This window comes from Pristis pectinata, chromosome 1, assembly GCF_009764475.1.
Source record: "Pristis pectinata isolate sPriPec2 chromosome 1, sPriPec2.1.pri, whole genome shotgun sequence".
In the NCBI taxonomy this organism is placed as follows: domain Eukaryota; kingdom Metazoa; phylum Chordata; class Chondrichthyes; order Rhinopristiformes; family Pristidae; genus Pristis; species Pristis pectinata.
Genome location: NC_067405.1, coordinates 31,179,693 through 31,200,258, shown reverse-complemented (window position 1 = coordinate 31,200,258; position 20,566 = coordinate 31,179,693). Strand labels below are relative to the sequence as shown.

Here is a 20,566-nt window from a genome sequence, read left to right as displayed (position 1 = left end):
ATTCAATGAGTATCACATCAGAGCTGTTCTGTGTGCTATACAAACCAAGAGCATATTTGCTTCATTTACAATGAAAACTATCAATTCTCTGTCCACTACAACACACAAAATGCTGGAGGAAGGCAGCGGGTCAGGAAATATCTATGGAGGAAAATGGACGGTCGACGTTTCGGGTTGAGACCCTTCATCAAGACTGGAAAGACAGAGGAGAGGTATCCAGTATAAAAAGGTGGGGGGAAGGGGTGGAGCAAAAGCTAGCAGATGATAGGTGGATCCAGGTGAGAGGGGGATGATAGACAGGTGAGGGAGGAGGAGTGGGAATGGTGTAAGAAGCTGGGATTTGAAAGGTGGAAGTGACAAAGGGCTGAAGAAAATGGAATCTGATCGGAGAGGACAATATGGGCCATGGAATAAAGGGAAAGAGGTAAGGAGGGGGAGGAATGTGTGAGTGATGGGCAGACCAAGAGAGTGGGGGAGGGGAAAGAGAAGGGGGTGAAGGGGTCAGTGCATTAAGGAAAAAGAAGAGGTGGGGGGCAGAGGCAAGTAGTTACCAGAAGTTAGAGAAATTCACCTTCATGCTATCAGGTTGGTGAAATTGATGAGCCATGGGCACTCACATGGACCCAAGTTATGCCCACCTTTTTGTTGGCTACATGGAGCAATCCATGTTCCAAACTTACACCGGCAATGCTCCCCTTCTTTTTCTCTGCTATGTTGATGACTGCATTGGTCCTGCTTCCTGCACTCGTTCTGAGCTCATCAATTTTATCAACTTCGCTATTAACTTCCACCCCGTCCTCAAATTCACGGTGCATTTTCGACACCTCCTTCCCTTTTCTTGATCTCTCTGCCTCCATCTCAGAAGACAGATTATCCACTGACATATTCTACAAACCCATCAACCCCCATGGTTATCTTGACTACACCTCTTCTCACCCTTTCACTTGCAAAGATGCGATTCCCTTCTCTCAGTTACTTCATCTCTGCCGCATCTGTTCTCATGGTGAGGCTTTCAACTCCAGGACATCTGAGATGTCCTCTTTTCTCAGGAAGCATTGTCCCCCCACCCCACCCCCACCCCATTATCAATGCAGCCTTCACCCGCAGCTCTTCTATTTCCTGCATGTCTTCCCTCACTGTCCCCCCACCTCCAAAACATAACAGGGATAGAGTTCCCCTTGCTCTCACCTGCCACCCCACCAGCCTACGCATCCCAACATATCATTCTCTGCAACTTCCGCCATCTCCAACGGGATCCCACCACCAGGGACATCTTCCCCTCCCTTTCCCGCTTTCCACAGGAATCGCTCTCTCCATGACTCCCTGTTCATCCCTCCCCACTGATCCCCCTCCAGCTGCTTATCCCTGCAACCATACTAAGTGTTACACTTGCCCCCTACACCTCTTCCCTCACCACCATTGAGGGCCCTAAATAGTCCTTCCAAGTGAGGCACTACTTCACACGCGAATCCATTAGTGTCAGTTATTACATCCAGTGCAGCCTCCTCTACACTGGCGAGACCCGACGCAGATTGGGGGACCACTTCATCGAGCACCTTCACTCCGTCTGCCAGAACAGCCAGGATCTTCCGGTGGTCAGCCATTTTAATTCCATTTCCCATTCCCACACTGACATGTCAGTTCACGGCCTCCTCTACTGCCAAGTTGAGGCCAAACACAGATTAGAGGAATAGAACCTCATTTTTCACCTTGGTCGTCTCCAACCTGATGGCATGAACATCAATTTCTCTACCTTTCAGTAATCACTCTTCTCTGCCCCTGCTTTTTATTTCCCTTGTCCCACTGGCCCCTTCACCCCTTCTCTTCCCACCCCCGCCATCTCCATCTCCCCATCACCCACATAATTCTCCCTCCAGTTCCCCTCCTTGCCTTTATTCCATGGTCCACTGTCTTTTCCTATCAGATTCCATCTTCTTCAGCCCTTTGTCACTTCCACTTATCACCTCCCGGCTTCTTACATCGTTTCCACTCCCCTCTCCCTCACCTGCCTATCATCCCCCTCTCACCTGGATCCACCTATCACTCATGAAGTTTTGATCCACCCCTTCCCCCCACCATTTTATACTGGCTACCTCCCCTCTTCCTTTCCAGTCCTGATGAATGGTCTTGACCCGAAAAGTCCACTGTCCATTTCCCTGCATAGATGCTGCCTGACCCGTTGGGTTCCTCCAGCATTTTGTGCATTGCTCTAGATTTCCAGCATCTGCAGTCTCTTATGTCTCCAATTCTCCTTCCACTGCTGGCAAACACGGGTTTTCTGTGCTGTATTTTGCAGAATATCATTAATTTGTTGCCCAACTATTTATTCTTCCACTGTGGTACCATCGTTTTGTTTTGGTCAATATAGAACCTCAGTTATCAAATTCCAGCCCAATTCCCTAATTTATTGAAAATCATCTGCACCTGATTGATGCTTGCTTGATCGTTTGTAACCATCCACTGAAGTGTCATTTGCAAAATCTGAGTTTCATTTCTATCGTTATGCCAACACATTCGAACAATCCTCTGTTTCCTTTGACATCAATTACATTCCAATTGAATAATTTCCCAGCGATTCCATTCTTTATTATTTTGTGGACCTATCTCCTTGATTTTGAGAATTTCAGATAAACAGTACTCTCATATTTTCCTTTCTCAATAAGTCTCAATATCTGCTCAAGGATTTATAATGGTTTTGTCATTATGTGCTGATAAAACCCTTTTAACTTGTACTGGTGAGTATATTGTACATTTGTTTCACCATACTCTTTTATTAGAATAATCTGAGATTTGTTTTCTACTGTATGCACTCAATGCACAGAATTTCAGCAGTAGAGTTCAACAGTAGACATGGTATTCACGGACTTTAGTAAGATTTTTGACAAGGTATTGTATGGTAGGCTGACTGAGAAGGTTAGGGCACGTGGGGTCCAACTTGCTTTGACAAACTGGATCCAAAAGTGGCTTTGATGTTAAGAGGTAGAGGGTTGTGGTGGAGGGTTGTTTCTCTGACTTGAAGACTGTAACCGGTGGTGTACCACAGGGATCAATGCTGGGACTTCTGTTGTTTGTGTTTTTCACGAATGACTTGGATGAGAATATTTGCCACCTGACAAGTAAATTTGCTAACAATATAAAATTGGTGGAATTGTAGATAATGAGGGTGGTTGCCAAAGATTAGAGGGACATAGATCAGAGTCGGAATATTGCGTTGCAGCTGTGCAAGACATTGGTTAGGCCACCTTTGGAATACTGTGTGCAGTTCTGCTCACAACAGGATGGAAAGGACGTGCTAGCACTAGGAAGAATACAGAAGAGATTCACCAGGATGTTGCCTGGAATGGAGGGCTTTAGTTACAAGGAGAAATTGAATAGGCTGGGATTGTTCTTACTGAATCACAGGAAGCTAAGAGGTGACCCTATAGAAGTTTATAAAATTATGGGAGGCATAGATAGGGTAGATAGTCACAGTATTTTTCCAAGGGTGGGGGGAGTATTAAGATAAGATATCTTCATTAGTCACATGTACATTGAAGCACACTTTTGAGTAGAGTGTTCTGAGGGCAGCCTGCAAGTGTCGCCGCGCTTCCGGCGCCAACATAGCATGCCCACAACTTTCCTATCCAGTACATTTTTTTGGAATGTGGGAGGAAACTGGAGCACCTGGAGGAAACCTACGCAGTCATTGGGAGAACATACAAACTCCTTACAGAAAGTGGCTGGAATTGAACTTGGGTTGCTGGCACTGTGATAGCGTTATGCTAACCACTACACTACTGTGCCTGCCAAAACTAGAGGATATTGGTTTAAGGTGAGATGGGAAATATTTAATGGCAATCTGAATGAGAAGTTTTTCACAAAGGGTGGCAGATATATGGAACAAACTGCCAGAGGTGGTGGTAGAGGCAGATATAATCACAGAATTTGGACAGGTATGTGGATAGGAAAGGAACAGAGGGATATGGGCCAAATGTACAAAAATGGGATTAGGATAGATAGGCATCTTGGTCGCATAGGCAAGTTGGGCCCCGTTTCTGTGCTGTATGACTCTATCACCCATTCAAAGATATTACAACATTTTGCACTTTGAGCAATGCAACGGTGGATAAATTTCCACAAATGTTGGCTCTCAATATTCTGCTCCTTGACAGATGACATATCCACAGGCCAATAATATTGAGGGCACTGAATGAGTGACCATTTTAAAATGTATGGTGTACATTCCTGTCAGCCCTGTTGTTTGGCAGATCTCTTCATCCTAATGATGCTCTGAGATTTCTGCCATAATTTAAACGGCAAATGCTGAAAAGTCTCAGCAAGTCAGGATGCATCTGTAGAAAGAGAAAATATTAACTTGGTCAATGGTCTTTCATCAGGATTGGGACTGATTAGAGAGGTAATAGGTCATAAGCAAGTACAAAGGAAAGGAAAGGGAGGAGTGGAGAAAAGAATACAAATGCAGGGCTGTGATTGGGTGGAAAGCAAGAAGAATCAAGTAGCACAAAGAATGATGATGGTTGTAGAACAGGCAAACAAACAAACATTCAGTCTCAGAGATGCAAATGGAAATATAGAATCAGCACCAAAAGCAACCATCAACTAAAGAGAAATGGGAGTACTGGTTATGATCTAAATTTGCTGAACTCCACTGGAGTTTAAGTGTGTAGGCAATCTTGATCCTGAACCTTATCCCCTCACAGTGCCTATGGCATTTCCATTGCCTCCTTATCACAATTTCTATTGTCCTTTAAATTTCCATTTAACCTCCAAGAAAACCAACTACTTTTAAAAGGGAGTCAGCAGATTTTTCACATGAAAACTGACTGAAAGAAATAAAAGTTTGTTAAACACAATTTTATGTATTTCGTGCAAATTGTTAAATTTAAAATAAATTTCATTTTTATCTGGTAAGATTCACACTGAAGAATCCAAATGGTTTATATAGGTTTACTTGTACCTCTGGTAGCAGATTTAAGGCAATTTGATGACATTTTCCTGATTTAAGGCTCCTGAGTAAATAAAATGTTAAAGTTGCTGGATATATGATAGAATTCAATGGAAGAAAGGAAAGAAAAGTGCGCACACAAAATTAAAAAAAATAATTACTTAAGAAATAAATTTAGATTCAAGATTGGATTTTTTTTCTCAGAGACATAATCAGATTGAGAGATTATATACCCAGTTTATTTACTTAATCAGAGGTATTTGTGTCTTGAAGTGGAATTTTTGTCTCACAACAAAAAACAATATTTTGCCCTGACAGAAGCAAGTGATAAGTAGATATACTTACACTTTTTACATTCCATCCATCAAGGGTGTCAAATTATATATATTGTTCCAACATTGCAAGAGCTAACTGAAAGATACACAATGTCCATTTTGGATTAATTATTAATTGACCAGAGAACATCGCAGCACAGGAACAGGCCTTTCGGGCCCAGAATGTCTGTACGGAGGACGATGCCAAGATAAACTAAATCCCTTCTGCCTGCACATGATCCATATCCCTCCATTCTCTGCATATTCATGCGCCTACCTAAAACACTCCATCATATTTGCTTCCACCACTACCCCGGCAGCCCATTCCAGGCACCTAACACTTTTTTAAAAAAAATGGTTGATTGGAGAGATAGAAATAATTTCAAACAATATTCCAAGTGTGAATGTACAGTATACTAACTTTCTAATGCTGTAGCTGAATTCATTACAGGAGTGCAGTCTAAGTCAGGCAATCCAATTTCTAACAAGTTAACTAATTTGGTTTATGGGAATATGTACTGAGTTAAAATAGAACATGACAAGCTGTTTTTCTTCTTTGCATCCCTTGAAACCCTTCTGCCATGCAATAATGTCAGATGTATGCAGCCAATGACCAGACTATACTTCCCTGCACAAATATTAAATATAAAGTGATTTCACCACTATGCAGCTCACTTGAGTTTCCACACAGTGCACATATGCATGCTCTGCATTTTTTAAATTAATTCATCCCTATTAACTATGCCAAGTCATTTATTATGGCCTGATATACCCAAGTGTAGGCCCTTGTTCTTAATGTGGCATAAATCCAGTCACACCTGCAGGTTTTAGGGTCCCGTTGCATGTAAAATCACCATTGGTTCAGAAGCCTCTGACTACAGACGACAGTCAGAAGTCTCCAGATCTAATCTTCATCCAGACAATCTCGGAATGGGAACACCACCACCTGCAGATTCCCCTCGAAGTCATACACCAGCCTTACTTGGAGATACATTTACATTCCTTCATTGCTGCCAGATACAAATCCTGGAATTCCCTACCAAACAGCAATGTGGGAATACTTTCTCCAGAAACACTTCAACAGTGCAGGAAGGTGTCCTGCCACCACTTTCTCAAGGGTAATTAGGGATAAGGGATGAATGGTGGCCTTGCCAAAAAAAAAGCAGAGATGCTGATTTTCAAGGAATATGAGATGCTAATTAGGATTTTCCCACCTCGTGCACTGCTGCACTGGATAGAGTGTAACTAACTACTCTGCATTCTCTCTAGGGGACCAACGGAACAATCACTGATCAATTCCTAACACTTGTTCAACGTGGCCTTTGTAAAGAATGCACCACTTTACACCCAAGGAAATATCAATGGGCTACAAAATTCAATGGCAGCATCTTCAATCATGAGGAGGGATGTGGCCAGTTATTGCAAAGTGTGGGGTGGGATTCATACTTTGTAGGTTGGGATTGGACATTGCAAAAGGGGAAAGGGTCAGACATCATAGTTTACAGCACGGGAGATTTTGATGCAGAGAGTCAGATCAATATCAATAGGCAAGTGGGCACAGAGGGAGACAAGTTCCACCAGTGCCCAATCCTGTATGAACTAGCCTATTATGCAGTACTCCACAGACAAGTTTACTTCTATAGCAGCTGCTTACAAATTTGAGTTTAGCTGTCATTCCTATTCCCTGTACTCCAGAGGCACTCAGGTTGAACTATTCTGCTTTGTCAGAATGGCTTTGTGAAGTTATGTGCCCACTTGGATTCTTGTTAGTGATCATAATGAATGTTCCAGTTCATTATTCTGGCAATCTTCTGCCAAGTTGCCATTTTTACTGATTATAAAACCCAGAGCGTGGTCAAGAGATTAACTAATTATAGTGGATTGTGTTTAAAAAGCATTCCTCTTGTCTCAAATTATTAGAAAACTTGGTTGTCAAATAAGAAAGAAACAAGGCAATGATATCACAACTGCCTGCATCTGAAATTTAATTTTGAAAACAAGCCCCAAAACATTCCTGCACTCTGTTCATATGCAGAGACGTTGAGTTCTGAGACTCGAGCCCAATCTTGTTGCCATGGGAAAAGCACACCATCTCCCTTTCTTTTAAACTTCAAAATAGAAAATGCTGGAAACACTCGATGAGTCAAGCTTATCTGCAGGAAAAGAAATAGTTAATGTTTCAGCTACGAGACCCTTTATCAAAACAAGAAAAAAAAGAGAAAACCAAATTAGTTTTCAATAGAAGAGAAGATGGGAGAAAATGGGTGGGTAAACAAAAGGGAATAACTTTGACTGGGTAAATCAAAATGAGTTTGTTTTGTTGATTCCTCGACATCTTCCCATCCTCTTTCTCTGTACTCATTCCTTTTAGAACATAGAACAGTACAGCACGGGAACAGGCCCTTCAGCTCATGACATTATGCTGAATTAATTAAATGCCTAACTAAACTAGTCCCTTCTGCCTACACAAGGTCCATATCCCTCCATTCTCTGCACATTCACGTAGCTATCTAAGAGCCTCTTAAACACCTCTATTGTATTTTTCTCCACTAACACCCTGGGCAGTGTATTCCAGGCACCCACCACTTTCTATGTGGAAAAAAAAGCAATTTGCCCTGCACATCTCCTTTGAACTTCTCCCCAGGGAAAAAGACACTGGCTGTATCTATGCCTCCAGGATACAGATGCTACAGGCATTACGTAGGTACAAGTAAGCAAGGAGGGGGTGTTGCCTTTTTGATAAGGTAAGACATAACTTAGAGATGACATTCTTGGGGGATCGTCCAGTGAGGCCATATGGGTAGAACTTAGAAACAAGAAGGGGAGGTTCACTCCAGTGGGGCTGTATTAATAGACCCTCCCAATAGTCAGGGGGAACTTGAGGAGCAGATGTGTAGGGAAATTGCTCATAATTTGGGGCGGCACGGTAGCGTAGCGGTTAGCGCGACACTATTACAGCACCAGTGATCGGGGTTGGATTCCCGTCACTATCTGTAAGGAGTTTGTACATTCTCCCGTATCTGCGTGGGTTTCCTCTGGGTGCTCTGGTTTCCTCCCACATTCTAAGGACGTATGGGTAGGTTAATTTGGGGTTTAAAATGGGGGACACAGACTCGTTGGGCCGGAAGGGCCTGTTACCACGCTGTAAGTAAAATTTTTTAAAAAGTTGTAAGAATAATAGGGTTGTATTAGTGGGAGATTTTAATTTCCCCGGTATTGACTGGACCAACCAGAGTGTTAAGAGCCCAGGTGGGATGGGACTTGTGAAATGTGTCCAGGAAAGTTTCCTGAGTCAATATATGGAGGGCTCTACTCAGTAAGCTGCAATACTAGACCTCCTCTTAGGGAACGAGGCAGGGCAGGTAACCAAAGTGGCAATCAGGGAGCACTTTGGCTCTAGTGACCATAGTTCTATTATTGTTAAGATAGTCATAGAGAAGGATAGGTCAGGATAAGATAGCAAGTGAGAATCTTTTAAGAGTGTGATACCAAGAGTCCAGGAGCAGCAGGTTCCTGTTAGGTTGAAGGGTAAACCTGGCAAGTTTAGGGAGCCTTGGCTGATGAGGGATATTGAGGCTCTGGTCAAGAAAAAGAAAGTATACATTGGGTTTAGGAGATTGGGGGGGGGAGGCAAGTGAATTCTTTGACAACTATAAAAAGATTAAGAATACTCTTAAGAGGAAAGTCAGGAGGGCAAAGAGAGGGTACAAGATGACAGGTAAGGTTAAGGAAAATTCCAAGAGGTTCTTTAGCTATATTAAGAGTAAAAGGTAGCTATGAAGAGAGTAGGTCCCCTTAGTGACAAGAAGGGCTGCCTATGTCTTGAGCCGCAGGAAACAGATGGGATTTTGCACGAATATTTCTCCTCCGTGTTTACTGAGGTGAAAACATTCATGGTTAATATTCATATTACCAGGGAGGAGGTATTTGCAGCCTTACAGCGTATTAAGGTGTGGATAAATCTCCAGGGCCTGAGTGCATCCTAGGACTTTGTGGGAGGCTAGAAGAGAAACTGCAGAGGCCCTTGTAGAGTTATTTGTTTCATCGTTAGCCACTGGTGAAGTTCCAGAAGACTGGAAGATGGCTAATATTGTTCCGTTATTTAAGAAGGATAGCAAGGACAAGCTAGGGAACTACAGGATGGTCAGCCTGACATCAGTAGTGGGGAAATTACTGAAGGGAATTCTGAGGAAAAGGATTTACCAACATTTGGATAGACAGAGTCTGATTAGGAGGAGTCAGCATGGCTTTGCACGTGGAATGTCGTGCTTGATGAACTTTTTAGAGCTTTTTGAAGAGATAACCAAAAAGATAATTTAGGGAAGGGCAGAGCGGATGTTGTCTATTTGGACTTTAGCAAGGCCTTTGACAAGGTCCCACATGGTAGGCTGGTCTGGAAGGTTAGGTCCCATGGAATCCAGGGATAGCTAGTCAGGTTGATTCAGAATTGGCTCAGAGGTGAGAAGGAGAGAATGGTGGTTGAAGATTGTTTCTTGGAATGGAGGCCGGTGACTAATGGTGTGCTGCAGGGCTCGGTGTTGGGACCCTCATTATTCGTTATTTATATAAATGATTTGGATGCGAGTGCACCAGGCTTGATCAGCAAGTTTGCGGATGACACTAAATTAGGAAGTGTTGTTGATAATGAAGAAGGTTATCATGGATTACAGGGGGATCTTGATCAGTTCAGGAAGTGGGTTGAGGAGTGGCAAATGGATTTCAATACAGATAAATGAGGTGATGTATTTTGGAAAGTCAAACAAGGGTAGGACTTATATAATGAATGGTAGGGCACTAGGGAATGTAATGGAACAGTGGGACATAGGAGTACAAGTGCATAGTGGCAGGTAGACAGTGGTGAAAAGGGTGTTTAGCACACTGCCCTTTATCAGTGAGGGCATTGAGTATAGGAGTTGGGACATTATGTTGCAGTTGTATGAGTCATTGGTGAAGCCACACTTGGAGTACTGTCTGCAGTTCTGGTCACTCTGTTATAGGAAGGACGTGGCTAAAATGGAAAGAGTGCAGAAAAGATTTATGAGGATGTGAAGGTTTATAAAATCATGAGGTGGATGGTAACAGTATTTTCCCCAAGGTAGAAGAGTCCAAAACTAGGGGGCACAGATTTAGGGTGAGAGGGGAAAGATTTAAAAGGGACCTGAGGGGCAACTTTTTCATGCAGAGGCTGGTGAGTATATGGAATGAGCTGCCAGAGGAAGTGGTTGAGGCAGGTACAATAGTATCATTAAAGAAGCACTTGGATAGTTATATGGAGGGGTGGGACTCAGAGGAATATGGGCCAAATGCAGGAAGTTGGGACTAGATGGGTGGGCACCATGGTCGGCATGGACTTATTGAGCTGTATTTCTCTACGACTCTAAAACAAGATAGTTTTGAGGTTCCAGAGAAGTTGGGAAGAGGGTGCATGGAATGAAGGGAATATCTTCCTTGGGGTGAGAACAGATAACTTAATGTGGCAGTTCAGGAGCAGTTAGTATTAGATTAAGCTTCTTTGCCTGTGCAACGTGTTGCTAATGGTGAAGCCATGGGACATGACAAGCAGGCCAGACCATACAAAGACAAGAAAAACTGAGTCAAAATGATGACTGGAAGAAATGGCCGGTTCTGATAGAGACAGAAAGAAAGTGAGAGCTACCTAAAGTGGAGAATTCAGTATTGAATCTGGGAGGCTACAATGTGCCCAGACAGAAGATGAGGTGCTGTTCCTTCAACTTGCTTTGTGCCTCATGAGTGCAGGAGGCCATGGATGGAAAGGTCGGAGTGGGAGTGTGATGGAGAATCCAAAGTGGCTGTTCAACCGTGTAACATCTTCACAAAGATGCCACAATGAGGTCCAACACACGACTGAGGAGCAACACTTCAGGTGTTGCATAGTTGAGCAAAATGTAAAATTATCATTTAAAAAAAAATTTGGTCACGAGTTATGAACGTTGCTGGAAAAGCTGGCATTTATAATGCCTAATTGTCCCTGAACTAAGGAGCTTTCTAGAGCCATTAAGAATCAGCCATATTGATGGCTGTGAAAACATTTAAAGGCTAGATTAGGTGAGGTTGGCAAATTTTCTTCCCAGAATCTGTTGATGAACCATATTGGGTTTGACAAGAATTCAGTGATTTCATACTCATCAATACAGATATTAACATTTTTTTTAATTTTGATTCCAGATTTATATAATTGACTGACTTTAACTTACCAGCTACTATGGTGGGGTTTGAACCCATGTCTCCAAATCAACAACCGAGGACTTTGGATACTAATCCAGTAACTGTTATGTTATCACACTTAGAACGACGAAATTGCAAGTAACACTATAAACTGCAACACTGCAATACAAGTACATTTGTGTGATCTGTGACCAGGAAAAACTATTTGAATAAATTGTTATGTTTACACTGGGTGATATATTGAGTATGACTGTAAGTCTAATTCATTTAATGAGGGACACAACAAGGTGAAAATCATGCAGGTGGTTGAAAAGACCAAATTAATTAATGAAGAGATTGCCTAGTCTGCGACATAAACAATCAACAGTTGAAATCATTAAAATAGAAATAATGAGAAATGTCTCATTAATCATTCAACTAAAGACTAATTAATCATGTAACTATCAAATGGTCAGTTCATTTGCAAAATTTATTGTGACAATGAGGCTGAAAATTTGCAAAATGAACAAAGTTATCCAACATATTTTCTTTCATTCTTAATTAGCTTGAACTGTGGGGAAATTAATATAATTTATGCATTGGTAAAATTATTGAGACATGCTTGAGCTGTCCATGTCAATGATATAACAGGGCGCGATTTCAAGTCCTAGTTTGCAAGTAAATAGCACTCATGGACTTAACCACTAACCTTCTGTTTTCTTACCTTGATTCAGTCAGCAATTATTTTGATTGTATTTCATAAATATCTGATATCAAAACACAAGACTCAAGGTGTGGTACAGCAGAACAGCTGTAATAAGTGGAACAAGGAGCAACCATTTGCTTCCAGCAATCTTAAATTTAGTCCCATTTAGTGGGAAATAGTATTTTCTTCCCAAACCTATCAAAATCAACTTAAGATAAAGTTTAGTGAAAAGCAACTAGTCTCACTATTAATTTTAACAGTAAAACACAAAGCTTTGCACTAATGTACAATTGAGGCTTGGCCTATGCTATTCACTATCCTTGGTTTAAAAAAATAATTTAGTTGCGCTACTGATCCAATTAGTTATGTAATGTGCATGAATTATAAGATGTCTTTAAATAATTCTACTGTAATATCCTTTCGACAGTGCAGAAATTATATAATGCCATAGAAGTGCATTGAAAAGTGCATTGTGTGCCTCTTGAGGGCTTATAGATTTAAAACTCATACCTTAAGCCATGTGAATAAGGCCTTTCTCCACACACTCGCCATTGTGGATTGTGCAAAGGAAAAGTCATGGGTCAAGATCTGTGTCGAGGCAGAGGTGGAAATATCAGGATCAGGCAGAAGAGAGTGGCGATCGTGATCTGAGGGTGAGCCATTGAATTGGCTAAATATATTTTACTTTGAGAATCTGAGTGAATTTCTGGCACTGGATTGTACAGGTTGTTCAGGCAGCTCTCTTTAATGTAAAGGAGCAGGCCTTGCAAGGGTTGTGAAGGCCATATTCTCCTAACCATGCAAGGACCAAAGTCATAGAATCTGCATTCAGGCAGAATTTGCATTCCATTTGATCCCACTGCAAGTTTGGCTTCCTCTTTGCAGTTACACACAGGAGTGAAAAGGAAAACTAGGGACCATGCAATTCATAGAAAGTTCCTATTTTGTTTCCTAGAATTTGACTTTTTAAAAATTGTATCGCATTGTGCACAAAAATATTTTGCAACACCATCCAAATTTAAGGCATTGATCCAAATGAACTGCCTATAATTTGTTATAATGGGCGTACATTGTCAGTTAGATAGTTTTTCCATAATTCCAAAATATTGCACCACAATCACTGAAAGTAAAAAATGTTAATAGCATAGCTCAATGGGGGCGGGGGGTGGAAATGGGAGCAGTGGTGGGGTTCAGGACTTTGGTGAACAATATCTCTCAACAAAAAAATGACAAAGTCAAATACAAAAGTTAAAAATATCTGCAAAGAACAATTTACAACTTCCAGGAATGATACTCCACATTTTATATTATTTCTGATTAACTTATGTTGTAGCCGCTAGCTACACACTACCAAACGAAGACGCAGAGTCGCTGGTTTCGAAATCGAAGGTCGAATGCCGACCGGGGCGCGGTGCGCCTTTAATAGTCGAGCAATTCCCACGCTACAGTTCCCGCACTGACGGCACGTGCATGTCACCTGACCTTCCCGCGCGCGGGCTTTCCCAGCCCAACGCTGGGGAAGGAGGAGGGCCCCGCGCCATCTTGGATCGGGGCCTCCGACGACGTCACGATGTCGGGAGCCGGTTCGATGCCGGTGCGGTGAGTCGCTACAATGTAACATATTAATTACATAAATGTAAACGTTAAAGGGATGATGATTCCAACATGTATTACCCCCAACTTTCATCAGAAAATTTGTTATCCAATAAATGTATAAATACAATAACCCATTGACACTCACGAGAAGATTAATGATAAGTGATCACATTTTGAGAGGATAATACTGGACTAGAGCAAATTACTCGACAACCTGTGGTGATTTGCAACTGAAGTATGATGTATGTGTTAATAATAGAATGCTTAATAAACTCAGAAATGTTTTGCTGGTATGTACATGTGCCAATAGTGTTCCATTAGTGAAATAATTAATGCTGTGCATATTGGTTGGTTGATATAGATGTGCGAGGTCCCCACAGAAAACTGTTTTTCCTCTTCTGATGGAAGCCTTCAAGAAATCTTTTGATGTGAATAACTGTAAAATTTAAAACCACACCAGCAAGTTACAGACAAAAGCTATAATATTGCTTAAAAGCAAATGGGTTGAGATTGAGAAAATTCAGTGGCTGGTTAGTTTTACTATATTTTTGATGGTTTAGCAATAAAAAATACATTTATTCACTTTGCAGCTTTTGAACATCTTACTTCAATGTACATCAAGACCAGGCAAAATAAAAAAGCTGTACACCTGCATTTAGCTTTTCAGTCAAGGTCACTGATCCCATTCTTGGTTGGCATAAAGTTGAAGAGCTGGATGTGGAGTGTATCCAGCCCCTCGGCACAGGATGTCTGTGCCCCATCCCTGGACCCAGTGCTGAGTCTAGCAACAGAGCAGAGTGCAGGTCTACAAATCATCCATGGGAGGAAAATATATTTAAAAAACAACAAAGCACATCAGAATAACCTGTCATGGTACTTCACTGAAACTCAGGTGGAGGCATCTGACCTCTTGACTTCTGTGCTGCAGTACACAGGTGTGGAAGTCAGAGAAGAGCTGATCTGTGATGAGCATGTCACAAGCTCTCTGTGGAACTGTCAGCAAAGAGTAAGTACATTTGCGCCCTTTCTTAGATTCACCTCCAGTTGGCTGAAAAGATTGCAGCTTTACAGAGAAACAACAAGCAGAGTTAATTAAAGACATATTTCTCACGTACAATTATTTTATTAGGCAAATAGGAGGACTTTAACTGCTCAAAATTTACAGTAAATGAGCCAGTCACAACTTCAAAACAGATATATGAGCACAAATGCCCAAATGATATCAAGCAAGGGTGTACCTTGGGCAATCAGAACTTCTGGATTATTCAGATGATGGTTTCTTACTGATGCAAATAGCAATCCCATGATTTAGTCTTTAAATGGATAGTTGCTGAATATTCCAGAAACTCCAATTTTTCCTATGCAGCCTGAAGCAATACTGGAATAAAGAAAATACAGGCACAGAAGTCTCCCTCCGTGTGCTCTAATTCCCTCCCACCCCTAACACTGATCCACTGACTGGCTTGGTTAAAATTGCTCAAGTCAGAAGCCAGTGATCAGCATTGAGACTCTTTATTTTGGCATCTAAAATGTGGCACCTAAAATCTAAACTGATATCCTGGTTTCAAAGTAGGTCTGGTCTCTTTCCCCGAATTAGAAGGAGCCATATTTGATAACTGTCAACCAAAAGCAAAATAATTATCATTCAGATATTCAAGGTTTCCAGATACCATGCTTTGATTTTTATAAATATTTTTCAGCAGATTTACATTAAAGTAACAATAGATGAACAGAGAATATTGAAAATAAAATGAAAATCAGAAAGGTTGGAAATGTAACCAGACAACTGGTATTAATAATTTAGATTAATAATATAAAAATCATCTTTTCTATCAGATTCCTTCTGTTTGTACTTAATTGTTACACATGCCAGTATTTTGTTGGCTGACATCAGTTTCTGCCACTCAATAGCCAACCGCATACAACAGAATTTCAAAGATAATTTGGCAATGGTAAAAAATGGTTAATATCAGATCAGCCACCCTTAATACATCCCAGCTGATATTACTTCACATTCTGACCAATGGAGAGGAAAATTGAGCAGTATGTATGATGTATGGCCAATCCAATACTGTCTGTTGCATACCATTGCTAAATTTAAATTAACCTCATTATCATTTGGCTTTGCCTGATTAACTCCAAAGTGAATCCCAACTAGAATTTCCCTGAGATTGATCAATAAGAACCATTGGAGTGAATCTTGAAGGTTGATCTAGTTTAAACATTCCTGCCTGTTTTCACCTAAGTTTCATCACCATTTTCTTATCTTAGTTTCTCTGCAACTACTATGCATACTTGGACAGGAATTTCAATGCAGCTGTTGGAGGTAATAAGGAAAGGTCATCAAAGCATTCATAAATGAAGAGTTTCACCCAATGTTTATGTGGAAGTGTGAAATACACACTGCCTGAATTTCTTATCCACTTGCATAAACTGCTCAAAATGGTCAGTTTAGCAAAAGGGAGACAATGTACTCTGTTATGGACTCAGTGAAAGTACCTTTAAGATATAGAGTGTGTGTGTATTTGTGTGTGGGCGTGCTTATGTCAATAGAAGATAAAGGACGTAATGACGTTGTTGAAGAAGTTAGAAGGAGAGAGAGAGAGAGAGAGAAGGGAGAGAGACACCAGCCTGCTCGTTTTCTCTATCGATGGATGAGAAACAATAACTGTGTCTGCCACTGAAATCCATGTATGGAAGTTGGAAGTAATCCGGTGGAGTTCACTTTGTTGCTGACCTGTAAAAGGAAACAGGTATTTGTGTGTGGACGACCACGATTCGGATGCTTTTCGGGATGAGAGAGTCACTACCAAGTAACCACTGAAGTGTCGTTTGGGTTCCATCGTGGAACATTTGGATTTCGTATTTACTCTCTCTATGTTTCTCTATACCTGCGTCTTATCTTCAGACAACAGTGGTTGTTGAAGAAGCCCTTGCTCATGTTTCACCTTATGGCTTGCGGAACTGAACTTTAAGAACCATTCCGGAACTGGGAGTTTTGGACTTTGCCACACACACACACACACACAAAGAGTTTAGTTTTGGGGTTAACATTCAAGGTTTAACATTTTTGAATTCTAACATACTAACATTTTTACTTTTATTTTACGTATTATCATAAGTAGTAATTAATAAAATAGTTTTTAACACTGAATCATGCTCAGTGTGTTTCTTTTGTTGCTGGTTCGTGACAACTCTTCTGCTGCTGGAAGGAACTGGATAGTTAAAGCAAAGATATTGCATCCTTGAAGGGAAGAGTGGATAAACCACTGAAGTGGAACAAATGGAGTAAAAGGTACATTGTGTTTTACTAGATATTACTGTAGGTACAGAAGGCAATTGACTCTCCATTAAGCTGTGAGCAGCACTTGACACGAGTCACCTTGTCAATAATCCCTTATTCCCCGAAACAAGGCTAAGCAGGAAATTTAAGGGATAATTTCATTTTGGAAACTACTTCCATCAAACTTTGCAGAGAATTTTAAGTACTCAAATTAGTGTTGTGAGACAAACTTAAGATTACTTAAAACAAATGTGTTTTTGCATAGCAAGTAGAGAGAAACACTATTTTTTGGCAGCAGTGCAATAGAACAGTTCATGAAATGGTATCGACTGGTTGTGTTGATATGTTTGCTGCAACAATGAAAAAAGCAAGTCGTCATTCCAGCACAATGTTGTCACATTCACAGAATTCATTTTATCCATTGATGCATGATGATGATCTTAAAATGGCCCTGCAATACTCAATGAGCTTACTGGTGAGGCTGAGGTCTGCAACCATTACGCTAAAACAATTTGGACAGGAAGCAATCAATAGACAATCTTTGAGTAGATAACAGAAATGAAGCAGTCAAGTGCACTTGATCAGATGGGATTGTGAACTGCAAGAAGAGCCATCATTGCACAATGGAAAGGTAACAACTACAACACAGGCACCTAATACCGAAGTGTTCAGGCATCAGGCACTTCTCCTTTCAATTCTATCAAGGAAAATCTTCAGATCAGTTCTGGAATTTAATTTTAGTTCCTATTAAAACTTAAACAGTAGGCACTGCTCTTTCAAACTCAGTTATAAACATGGCAAGTTTTGGGTCTCATCCAGATAAAGGTTAGTGAATCAAATAATGACAAAACTTATAGTGATATAACCTCCGTGGTTCACTGCCAATACAGTAGTTTTGAAACACATCAGCCATTGTGACAGAGGGAAACAAGGAAGCCAAACTGCGGTCAAAGTTTTATACTCAGCAAAAAAAAACTGTCAGGGGAACTCAGCAGGTCGAACAGCAGCTTTGGGGGGATATGAATCGTCGACATTTCAGGTTAAGACCCTGCGTGAGATGCTGCTCAAACCACTGAGTTCACCCAGTAGTTTGTTTTTTTTGCTCCCAATTCCAACATCTGCAGTCTCTTGTGTTTCTGTTTCACAGTCAGAAACCTTCTATGTAAATAGTTTTTATTTGAGGAGTGGATGTTGCCTTTTATGAATAGCATATTTTTTTGCCAAACTGAGAGAGTCCTTGATATACAGCTTATTCAAAAGATGGTACAATAACAATGCAACATTCTCACAGTAGCAAGCAAAAGTGTTAGGCTGAAGTGCATGTGCTCAAATCTGTTGTGAGACTTAAATTTATAGATTCTGACAGAGAATAGAGTACTAAAAAAATTGAAAAATAATGATTGTCTATAATTGCACAAGTATCAAGCTCATTTATAAATTACCAAACTCTGGGTGCTTTTCTAACATGATATTAAAATCAAAGTAGACATTTTTCTTACAGGAGCACATACTTAAATTTAGACTACAGTTTGTACCATTGGAACCATAAGTTCTTAAATTATTTTACCAACATTTCCTAAACTCTACTGATTTTACTCAAATAATTGATTCTTTAACTGTTTTACTTCAAGCTTATGAGTTATCACCATATTACATACCATTTATCCATTTTACTTCTGGGTCATGTATGGTAAATTCTATTCTAAATAGGTCATCCAAAGACAGTCGAGCATCTGCTGTTTTCAAAGTATCATCTGAAATAAAACAAACATCATGAACAATAAGTTAAAGCTTTTTAGCATATAACACTGAAGTGACAAAGGAAACAAAATATGCAATTCTAGGTTCTTCTGTAGTTTTGATTTTTTTATATGAAATTATTATTAGCAATAGTAGTGTAAAATTAAAAGTGAGAGGTTAAATGATAAATATCACAATTCTGCTTCCCCAGATTATTCAAAAGGGCATGAATAGTGATATTATAAAATACATTTTTTCTTTGTTTTTATGAAATTGCACAGAGGCAAGAGCCACTGGAGTGAGATGTTTGATTATTTCATATTCTTGATTTTCAATCTGGAACGTTCCTGCTGTTTAAAACAGTGTGATTTGAAAAAGTCCTACTTAACATTGTGATTTCTGCCTACTTCCTCCACTTACAATCCTCTATTCGTTGCTCATGATATATCCTTGTTTAGGGACACAGGACATTAAGTAGCTGACACTAGATATGATGGGTGACCCCATCTAGCCACAATGTTTGCCCACTTTCCCAGATTGCAAAGTGGCAAAGTTAACAAAAAAAACACTTTAAAAGCAAACTGGATTTCATGTTTTGAAAGTATAGTTACTAGTTGATTTGTCTGCCTATTACATGGGTATTGCTTACTCTGTTACAAGATCATTGTTCCCCTGCCCATGTACCACATTGTTTCTTTCAGCATGTTCCAGACATAATCTTCTGCTCAGAGTCTGGCTCACAGACCATCAGCATGGCCCACTGCACAGTGCAACGCTGTCCGAGTACAATTGTCTAGACCCACTCTGATATCATGAATGTCCACCTAACCTTCAGTCACCACCTCCAATCCCACTCCCATCAACCCCACCAGCTGTCAAAGCAATCACTTTCAAAATTATCGAGCAACTTTTTAAAGAAAGTGTATTTAACTTCTTAATAAAATATCAGAAGGCTAAGTGTATGTACACACACACACACACACACACACAGTATAACAAACTTTTAAGCAAGCAGCACAGTGATGCACTAGGTAGTGCTGCTGCTGTCTCACACCTCCAGTGAGCCAACTTTAATCCCGATTTCAAGTGTTGTCTGTGTGGAGTTTGCATGCTCTCCCTGTGAGTGTGTAGATTTCCTCCACATGATCTGGTTTCTTACCGCACCCCAAAGGTTTGCTGGTTGGTTGGTAGATGAATTGGCTTCTGTAAAGTATCCCCAGTGTAGGTGGGTGGGAGGAGAGAGAGTGGGTTGTCAGGAAATGGATGAGGGAATGGGAATGAGAGCTGGCAGTGACACAATGAGCCAAATGGCCACCTCCTATTTGGTAAGGGAACATGAAATCAAATAAAAAGCTCCACTTTTTCACCAGTTGTGCCAGTTTCTCCCGAGAGCTGGGTAATTATGGAGGTTGGCACCACTTAAGGAGTGGCACTGGGTCCTGGGGCCAGTGCTCAACCGAACAGAATGCTGCATTACAGTGTACACTCAGGTAATGCCCATTCGTGAATTTATCTGCTAGTAGATCTGGGTGGGTTTCACTTCATATTATATTTACTCTCATGTATATCATGCATTTACATACATTAGTGTAGGTTGTACATTCATACTTCTGATTTCATTGCAACATCAGGAACATGATCATCATTTTGCCCTCTAAAATTCTGTTCCCCTTCTCTCAAAGATCATTACTGATCTATGCCTCAACGTTCTATTTACCTACATTTTCTTGCAATAAGTTAAGACTGTTGCCACACAGAAGTCTATCATTCTGACTCTTGCTGGCTTGTTGTCCTGATATCCTTTTAGTGGCATGAGT

At 40.7% G+C, this 20,566-nt stretch overlaps 1 protein-coding gene across 1 annotated transcript in view; it reads right to left on the bottom strand.

Annotated features, from left to right (window-relative positions):
* LOC127580749 (inactive dipeptidyl peptidase 10-like) overlaps window positions 1–20,566 on the bottom strand; it is a 547,404-nt gene that overhangs the window by 401,412 nt on the left and 125,426 nt on the right. The window contains exon 3 of the mRNA XM_052034610.1: window positions 18,668–18,763. Coding sequence (XP_051890570.1) covers window positions 18,668–18,763 — 96 coding nt within the window. The remainder of the gene's footprint in view (window positions 1–18,667; window positions 18,764–20,566) is intronic.